This window comes from Dipteris shenzhenensis, chromosome 33 (assembly GCF_047967505.1).
Source record: "Dipteris shenzhenensis isolate YYH24624 ecotype China chromosome 33, Dip_SZ_1.0, whole genome shotgun sequence".
Lineage (NCBI taxonomy): Eukaryota > Viridiplantae > Streptophyta > Polypodiopsida > Gleicheniales > Dipteridaceae > Dipteris > Dipteris shenzhenensis.
Genome location: NC_141628.1, coordinates 6,493,706 through 6,503,549, shown reverse-complemented (window position 1 = coordinate 6,503,549; position 9,844 = coordinate 6,493,706). Strand labels below are relative to the sequence as shown.

The window sequence follows — 9,844 nt, the reverse complement described above, 5'->3', positions numbered from 1 at the left end:
TTTTTAACTCTTCTCATACTCCTCTTATGGTTGTCACTTTATAAGCATCCGAAAGTAGAAAATGGAGCATAACCCTTCCAAGAGGGCTCAAATGTCAACTAAACTTTTTTGGAATTTTGTCCTAAAAGTTCCACCACATCTTTATCTCAAACAAAGCTTCTTGTAGATAGTTCTAGCAGATGCAATCATACAACAGCTAGAAAAACAAAATGTTCTAGCTCTTCAATTGTCCAATATTGAAGCTTCAAAACATTATACAAAGCTTAGCATCAACTTAAGAACACTCAGCTAACTAAGAAGATTTCAAGTGATCAATCTCATGCTCAGAGAAAAAACTCTCTCTCTCTCTCTCTCTCTCTCTCTCATAAACAAGTTGAATCCACAGTCTCGATCTCACTCCAATCTCACTGCTCGTAACACCAATCAGGCTCCAACTTAACAATGTGATTAGTTCGCTCGTGGCCAACATTAATCCTCGACAAGACTTATCTTTTCAGATTCTCTCTTATAAGTGTCAATGGCTACTATTCTGTTCTTGATGTTTCACTGCTCAATACTTCTTTATTTTACCATTGGCCAAAAGCTCACAAGCTTGAAAAGTTTACTGGTGGACAAGATCTCAATCTTGGACAAGCTTCATCTTTTGTCTTTTTCTTTTCTTTTTTGGGACAAATTTGGACCAGTTAAGAACAGCTACCATTCGTAGATAAGCGAAAAAGCCCTAAGAAGAGTGTTAGTTGACTTGAGAATACATTTCTTCTGTTTGGTCTTGGAAACTCTTAGGATCTTGCCAATCTTGTTTCATTGCAATTGTAGCTATTACTTCATCTTAATAAATGCAGGTCATTCAAACAAAGTAAAGAGACTCCATACAACTTACGGTATTCTCCACTGCATTCCATTAAGGAATCACCTTTTCTTTATTTAAACGTGGAGTTCTGATTCCAAATCTGCTGGTACATACATTTGTACAAGGAAATATCGAACTCGACACTATTTAATTGACTACATATGTTGCCTGATTTGAAATTTGGATTATGATGTGATAATCAAGGACATTGTTGTTGATCTCAAGTTTGAGATTAAACAATACCAAGAAATAGCAAACATGCTACAACCTCCATCCTAAAAACAAAACAAAACCGTCCTGTTTATAATGACTTGGCATGTAGGAAAATGATAATTTTCCAGCAGAAACAGAAGATATGGGACAGCCCAGCTGAAGACAAGATGCAGAGACACTTGTCTTCAGTAAGCAACATTGATTGGAAACCCCATCTTTGGTTGACCTATGAGCAAAGTACTACAATTGTCATAGAAGACCCTTTTGAGGAGAGGATCTGCATATCAGCCTTTAAACAAGTTCAAACCAATTGAATAACTGTAATTCTACATATACATTGAGAACCCTCGCTGCTGCTTTAGCATTCTCACTCTGTCAGAGACCTCCAGAGATTAACAAGGCTTTAGGCAGTATTAAAAAACTTAGCATGCCAAAAGAAAAAGACCTCTAAAGAAAAAAGGATTTACAAACTGATGCAGCATCTTGATAGACAGAAATATATGACAATGAACATAAAAAAGATTTAACCCTGACTCCCTAAAACAATTGTACTTTCAGCTGTTGAGTAATGTGACCCTGAAAATTTTCCTTGAGATCACAGGCCACATGAACGTATGTATGGGAGTCAGTCCGTATCAAGAAGGATATCAAATGGGTTTCAGTCAGCGACGCATCAGCCGGCTTCGTTCTCTTTTGCGAAAGCGTTCAAGCATAATCTCGTCTGTGGCGGCTTGTCGTCTGTTCCCCATATTCCCCTCTGTAGAATTGTCTCCTTGTACTCGCCCACTATCTTGCACCTCCCTGTCCTTGTACAACTCTGGGTGGTCTGATTTTTCAAGAAGAAGGCAGGATTGGAATCTTAACTTCAGGTTGGAGACCCTTTAAAATATTTTTAATTATAGAAAAGACCTCGCGAAAACTTCAGATAAACATTTCTGGCCGACTTGCCTCGTCTAAGCTTTTCAGCATATTCACGACCCCGCTGAAAATAGTCTGCACTGTAACTTGCTGGTATGCTGGACTGAGCTCTGCACAAAGTAATAAAGAATGAGCTCACATCAGGCAAACCTCAGGAAAATACCTTTTGATGCAAGGAAGATTGCTTACCTTCCTCTCCCTACAAAAGGCCTTTTATCTTGCAGTTGTTTCTTTGCAGCTTCAGTTTCTTCAATATTCTTGAGCTTGAATCTGGACTTGGAACAGAGCTACATCATTAATATAGCTTAAAGTTGAATTCCAAATCTAGAATATACAACCCACAAAGACTCAGCTCCATTGATGTCAGGAGTCATAGACAGGTCAAATCCAAACATGTCCCATACTCTATTGGAAGCTGAACTTCTGCAATACCAGTCGTCCACTGAGTTGAGCTTTCTTCTGCATTTCTCCGACGAACCTGAAAGAAACAAAAGAACATCCTCACAGTAATAAGAAACGCAGCAGGGCTAAAGCCTAATCTCATTAATTTAGCCCCCCCCCCCCCCTCCCAAAAAAAAAAGCAGTACAAAAAAAGAAAAAAAGAATACGCCATTTTATAGGACACTTGCGCATGGTATCATGTAACGCATCCTCTAGATGTTCCTTAAATAAGAGCCCTGGCCCCCACACAAGAATAAAAAGGCATTGCATATGGGATTATTGATTTGCTTATTTCCACTTAATTTAAATCGGAAGTTTTGCCGTGCATTCCACTTTCACCTTGTTAATAGTAAGAGTTTCCAACTCTGAATGAGATTCATATTTTACAAACACTAAATTGTCTTTGACATTTGAAGTATCCCATCAAAATGCGAGGAGCATGCTGTAATATTGAAAACTCAAACCTTCAAGAGTTTAGAGTCCATGTTTTAGAACTGATTTCAAGAAACACTTTTAAGTGTCACATTTGTGAAGACCTGCAACTTCCAACAGTCGAATGTTCAATGGATCCATAATTTCATCCAAGAAACCAGCTCACAAATGAGCAGAGAGGAGTTAACCTTAACACAGGGAATATAACCTTGTGTATCAAGATATTTAAAAATAGATTCACTTTCCTGTTTCTCAAATTTCAAAGAAAAAAAATAGGAAAAAGGATCTGCCCAAAGAATATGCAGGTTCATTACTGCTATCTACCTATGGGCTCGGCAAAAAAACCACCACAAAGGCTACAACTTACCACTATCTGCTGGCTACGAAACTTCAATTGCAATTCCACGCCTGCATGTTCAGGGTGGTTTACGCAGTCTCTTTATGAGGTTCCAAAAGCCTCCAACTATACCTTTGTAAGACTAGAATATATCCAATCGTACAAATTTAGGATTTTGTTCAGGGTGGTTTACGCAGTCTGCTGGCTACGAAACTTCAATTGCAATTCCACGCCTGCATGTTCAGGGTGGTTTACGCAGTCTCTTTATGAGGTTCCAAAAGCCTCCAACTATACCTTTGTAAGACTAGAATATATCCAATCGTACAAATTTAGGATTTTGTTCAGGGTGGTTTACGCAGTCTCTTTATGAGGTTCCAAAAGCCTCCAACTATACCTTTGTAAGACTAGAATATATCCAATCGTACAAATTTAGGATTTTGTTGTTCTAAAGTCCAAAATTCTATGAAGAAAATAAAAGAGAAAACGAAAGAGAAGAAAAATGAGGTAACAAATTTTTTTGAAAAACAAAAGGTAGACATACTCGTCATCAGTGCCCAAGCATAAGCTTTAGAATTTGAGCTTTTCTACAAGTAAACTGATTCAGGATGAAGCTAGCAAGCAGTTATGCTTCTTTGCGGTGCAAGAAGCAACCCACAAATACTTTTCTTCCACACAAAGGCCGGGTAACCAGTCGCTTGCATTGCGGCTTGCAAACCAATTTAGTTGAGAATGATCGACTATCCTGAATTGCGATGACCAGAATTGCATTGCAACTACAGAGAGTCCAACGTTCCATATGGTAATGTACAAGCTAGCAAGCAGTTATGTTTCTTGGCTTGGCAAGAAGCAACCCACACTTGCTTTTCTCCCACAAAATCCGGTCAACCAGGTGCTTGCATTGCGCCTTGCAAGGCAATATGGTTGAGATGGATCTTGGATGATCAACTAACCTGAATTGCGATGACCACAACTGCATTGCAATTACACGGAATCCAGTGTTCCATGCTCACACAAAGCACATAAAGATTCAGTGCCTATGTTAAAACAAGACGAGGGCCTCAGTAATCCGTCCGTCTTGTTTATTGTCCAACCAACAAGAATGCATCAAACATCTTCACTAAGGCTCTTAGTAGTGAGACACATGACTACCTTAGACACTTCTTGGTATTGGACCTCCACACTGGTCGGCCTCCATCAGCACTAGAAGTTGCACTCCCTCTTCATCATTAAAACATTACTTGGTATTCCTACCACTACATCATTTGAAAGAAGGACTAGAGAGGCTACTAACCTTCAGCATCTGAGCATGGCCATTTTGAAAGCCCGCTGTAGATTCTTCCGCCACCGCTAACTGGACCTCTTTCGCCCCCTTTATTACACAATGTTTTTATGCATATGCCATGTACTGGCTGTGAGAAAATTAGCATGCACATATGCACAAAAACATAAGAAACAAACTAAAGACGAGTTTACACACATGAAGAAGATGTTGTACAAGGGAGCTCGATATAGATGCTGACTCAAGCAAGAACTAGGGGCAAACAGCAGAGCTGACAAGGCGAAAAAGGAGACGATGTGGGAGGGACTATATAAGTCCTATTTCCCTCATTGTGTAGTTATGCTTTTGTGTGTCACTCCTTACTGTGTAGGTACATTCAGATGTGACACTCCTTATCTAATCTACAAAGTCCTCCTGCTTTCTACCTCCGTCCCATCCCGTACCTCTCTCATGATGCGGTGTATGAGAGCCACCTATCTCATGAGCTATCCATGAAGACCTCACCTATACCTCATACACTCTTGTATCAATGGTTCTAGATGCTACCTCCAAAGCATTCCATGCGCGACTCGATTCACAAAAAATGCCCCCTAGCTGAGAAGATGCCCCAAAACTCATGATTTGTTTCTGAGTGCCGAGAGATGAGATCCCACCTCTTTGGGCATTTGATGATGTTTGAGGCACAGCGGATCTCACACCACCATATACGCCATAATAAGAGATGGGCTTTTCTCACATAGGCTTGATGAGGTGATCTGCTCTTTTTTGAGACAAAACCCCACATTACATAGGGACCTCTATCAGAGGGAAAGCCACCAATTCTCGTCATGGACCCGGCAATCCAGCACACACATGCCACATCAAACTATGACGCTCCAGACCACACACCACCTCATATGTCCTTGCCCAAGCCCACTACATCCACCTGGTTTACCACATGGAATGTGTGGGCTGCACTATGCTGACTCCATAACAGAACAGTCCAAGACCATTTGGGATTATGGACAAAGCACTTTGTGCATGGGCAGGAGGTCTTGCCCCGATCTAGCAGAAACGTTCAATCATGCTCGACGCCATGGCTCCCCTCCACTTGGACTACCACCACCATAGTACCAATATATAGAGCAAGAAATGCCACGCATCGTGGGAACTACCAAACTCTCATGATTGGCCACACACTAGCTAAGATCTATGGGTCTATACTAGAGAGAGATCAGCACCTTCACAAAGGCACGGGCAGCAGGATTTTGGGACAAGCTGGGTTCCAGAGATAGCACTCTCCTCTATATCACATCTTCACTCTACGGGCCATCATCGGGCGGCGAGATCGAGATGTGCTTGCTTTGTAGACTTTTGTAGACTTTCTGAAGGTTTCTGACGCAATTCCATAATCTCATTGTGAAGAGTGTGGGAGAGAAGAAAGGAGTCTCACTTACAGCTTTCTCACATACACAATGGGAGAATATACACAAAGGTGGAGGCTAAAAACAATTTTCCTCTTCTTAGTTGTGAAAGCCAATAGAACTCTAAGTACAAAAGAATAGGTGAGCCCTATATGTGGGTCTCAAACCAAACTCAGCTAACTAAGGTGGCCTACTAACTGAGCCACTAACTAGAGTGCATAAAGATAGCTGTCATCCAGCTATTATTCATGGACGGTGTACCAACCGCATCTGCAACTCATAAGTTTCTGAAGGCTTCTGACGCAATTCCATGATCTCATTGTGAAGAGAGTGAAAGAGAAGGAAGGGGTCTCACTTGCAGCTTTCTCACATACACAATGGAGGAATACACACAAAGGTAGAGACTGAAAACAGTTTTCCTCTTCTTGGTTGTGAAAGCCGAAAGAACTCTTAAGTACAAAAGAATAGGTGAACCTTATATGTGGGCCTCAAACCAAACTCAGCTAACTGAGGTGGCATACTAATTAAGCCACTAACTAGAGTACATAAAGATAGCTGTCATCCAGCTATTATTCATGGACGGTGTACCAACCGCATCTGCAGCTAACAAGTCGGTGACATAAATACACAACGGTCGCCCTAGCATATCACGAGTGGAGCTCGATATCTCAACACTCCCCCTCGAGCTTAATCCCAATTCTTGCACACCAAGCAGGTCTCTGAACTTGCGCAGCTTCTCTACACCCAATGCCTTCGTGAATATGTCAGCTACCTGATCCTCTGTGCTGACATAAACTAGATCAATAAAATCTACTAGAATCTTCTCCCGCACAGTGTGATAATGCACCTCAATATGCTTTGTTCTAGCATGATAGACTAAGTTATGTGCCAAGTGTATACTGCTCATGTTGTTACAATAAATAATAACTGACCCATCTGTAGACTGATGCATATCATAAAGTAGCTTATGCAACCAAGCTACCTCACATGCAACTATTGCTGCACCCCTGTACTCAACCTCTGTGTTCGACAAGGCAACTGTAGGCTGTTTCTTGCTGCTTCAAGTGACTGCAGCACTCCCAAAAGAGAACATTATCCACTTATAAATCATCTATCAGAAATACTACCAGCCCAATCAGCATCACTGTATCTATACAACTTTATCTGAACCCCGGTCTCATAAAATAGTCCATACTGCAATGTGGACTTCACATACCTCAATATGCGTCTATCCGCATCCAAATGCGATTTCTTTGGACCCTGCATAAACTGACTTATCAACCCAATAGCATAGCTCAAATCTGGCCTGATAATAGTCATATAAATCAAACTTCCTACTATGCATCTGTACATAGTAGGGTCTTCTAAAAGCTCACCTGCATCTGCGCACAATTTCACATTCTGCTCCAAAGAAACTGAAATAGGTTTATAGCATGTCATCTCATATGGACAGCATGTCCAATCCATACTGCCTCTGCAAGAGCCATATCTCACTTGTGGATCTAATCACCTCAATGCCCAAGAAGTAACACAGCTCTCCTAAATCCTTCATCTTTAACTTTTGCTTCAATAGCATTTTTACATGAAGGATATCTTCATCACTATCACCTGTGATGATCAAATCATCAACATAAATGACAAGCAGTATAATGCCTTTCTCTGTTTTTCTCACATAAAGTGAGAAATCTGCCTTGAAAATCTGAAAGCCAATAGTGACAAGATACTGCCCTATCTTGTCAGACCATGCTCTGAGTGCTTACTTCAAGCCATATAAGGCTTTCTTCAACTTGCAAACAAACTCAGAATGAACAGTATGAACATAACCTGGTGGCTGCTCCATATAGACCTCTTCTTGCAAATCACCATACAAGAAAGCATTCTTTACATCCATCTGATGTAAAGACCATCTCTTTGATGCAGCCATAGCAATGACTGCTCTTACGGTTGCCATCCTTGCAACCGTATGAACATAACCTGGTGGCTGCTCCATATAGACCTCTTCTTGCAAATCACCATGCAAGAAAGCATTCTTTACATCCATCTGATGTAAAGACCATCTCTTTGATGCAGCCATAGCAATGACTGCTCTTACGGTTGTCATCCTTGCAACCGGACTGAATGTTTCTTTATAATCAATACCATATGTCTGTGCTTACCCCTTGACAACTAATCTTGCCTTGTATCTGTTCACAAAACCATTTGCATTGTGCTTAACCTTATAAACCCACTTGCAACCAATTGCATTCTTATCTTTAGGCAAAGACACCAATTCCCATGTAGCATTTGCTTCCAAGGCATCCATTTCTTCATCCATGGCTTTCTCCCATTTTTCTTTTCCCATAGCTTGCTCAAAAAAAGTGGATTCTGATTCATGTATCACTTTGATCATATAGACATAGTGAATGGCTGTAAATCCATCATATTTCAGCCTATCCACGGGATACCAAGCTCTAGTAAACCTACGCAAAATAGGCTCACTACCAGGTGCTCTCAAAACATCCCTTGTCTTCCTTACTCCATGTGTAACAACAAAATGAATACCCAACTCATAATCAAGGCTCTATTTTGAGCCACTGGATTCACCATCCACATAAGAGTAACTTGCGTTCACATCAACCATGGACTAATCTACTTTCTCTTTTCCTTTTCGTGATACTTGCATACCACTATCTGCATTGCTTTGAGGAGATCCTCTTGATCTCAATCTGCCTGTCCATGACGAAGTATGTGAACCACTACTAGAGGACACTACAAGTCTATTAATATTTTGTGATTGCTGTTGTAAATTCTGTGCGGCATTACCATTTTGTGTATCTACATTATCAATCATATTTACTGGTTTATACCAACTGCTCATCTCATCAAAAATATCTCTGCTCACTGTAAACTTACGAGTAGAAGAGTTATAGCATCTATATCCTTTCTGCTGCAAAGAATAACCAATAAAGATGTACTTCTCAGCTTTTGGATCCAACTTGGATCTCAACTCATCTGGCACATGAACATAGGCAATGCAACAAAAAACTTTCAAATGAGAAATATCTGATTTCCTATTAGTATACCTCTCCTCTGGCGTCATGCCATGTATTGTTGCAGTGGAAGTCCTATTCATTATGTAGACTGTTGTAGCAACTGCTTCAACCTAATAATAATCTGACAAGTCTTTTTTGTTGAGCATGGCACGAGATACCTCTCCAATATGCATGTTTTTCCTTTCTGCAAGTCTATTTTGCTGTGAGGTATGACTGCATGAATATTGCTGCTTTATGCCATGCTCCTACAGAAAACTTGTAAACTCATTTGAGAGGTACTCTCCCCCTCCATCTCAACTTAAGCATTTTATTTGCAGGCCTGTTTCTTTTTCAATCATAGCTTTAAAAGCTTTGAAATGCCCAAATACTTCACTTTTTTTTTCATAAAATACACCAAAACTTTTTTGCTGTAGTCATCAATAAAAGTGACAAAATAATGACAGCCTCCAATAGATGCAGCTTTAGTAGTCCACACATCAGAGTGGATTAATTCCAATGGCCTCTTACTCTCTTGAACATGTCTAAAAAATGATTTCCTTGCCTGTTTTTCAAATCGACTGGCTTCACATACTTTATGCATTTCTGCAACCTTACACTTAGACAATCCTGCAACAATATTTTGGACCTGCATTAATTTAAGTCGTCGTACATTAACATGACCAATGCGTTTATACTAGATATCAATATCTACAACTATACCGGTCTCATGTGCAAACATTTTCTGCACTCAATTCAGGCATGTCCGCATCCAACGTAAACATTATGCCCTTCTTATTCCCTTTTGCAGTATCATCACCAGTCTCCACAAATCCTGATCTTTTTATTTTTCTTACATCCTGCATCCATTCTGCATGACCTGTCATGTGATTTGACGCACCTGAGTCAACATACCACACATTATTGCTTTCTTCTGCACTTGTCATAGAATTGATCATGTGT

The 9,844-nt window shown here is 40.3% G+C and overlaps 1 protein-coding gene across 2 annotated transcripts in view; it reads right to left on the bottom strand.

The window, feature by feature from the left end:
• Nucleotides 1–997: 997 nt before the first annotated feature.
• LOC147879596 (integrator complex subunit-like protein) overlaps nt 998–9,844 on the bottom strand; it is a 37,105-nt gene continuing 28,258 nt past the window's right edge. Inside the window, exons 5-8 of one of the 2 annotated variants that reach the window (XM_087371731.1) lie at nt 2,386–2,459; nt 2,171–2,251; nt 2,012–2,091; nt 998–1,889 (exon numbers count right to left, since the gene is read on the bottom strand). In XM_087371731.1, coding sequence (XP_087227857.1) covers nt 1,726–1,889; nt 2,012–2,091; nt 2,171–2,251; nt 2,386–2,459 — 399 coding nt within the window. In that variant the 3' untranslated portion in view covers nt 998–1,725. Of the gene's footprint in view, nt 1,890–1,940; nt 2,092–2,170; nt 2,252–2,385; nt 2,460–9,844 lie in introns of those variants that run through there. The other variant, XM_087371730.1, reaches the window with a different exon arrangement.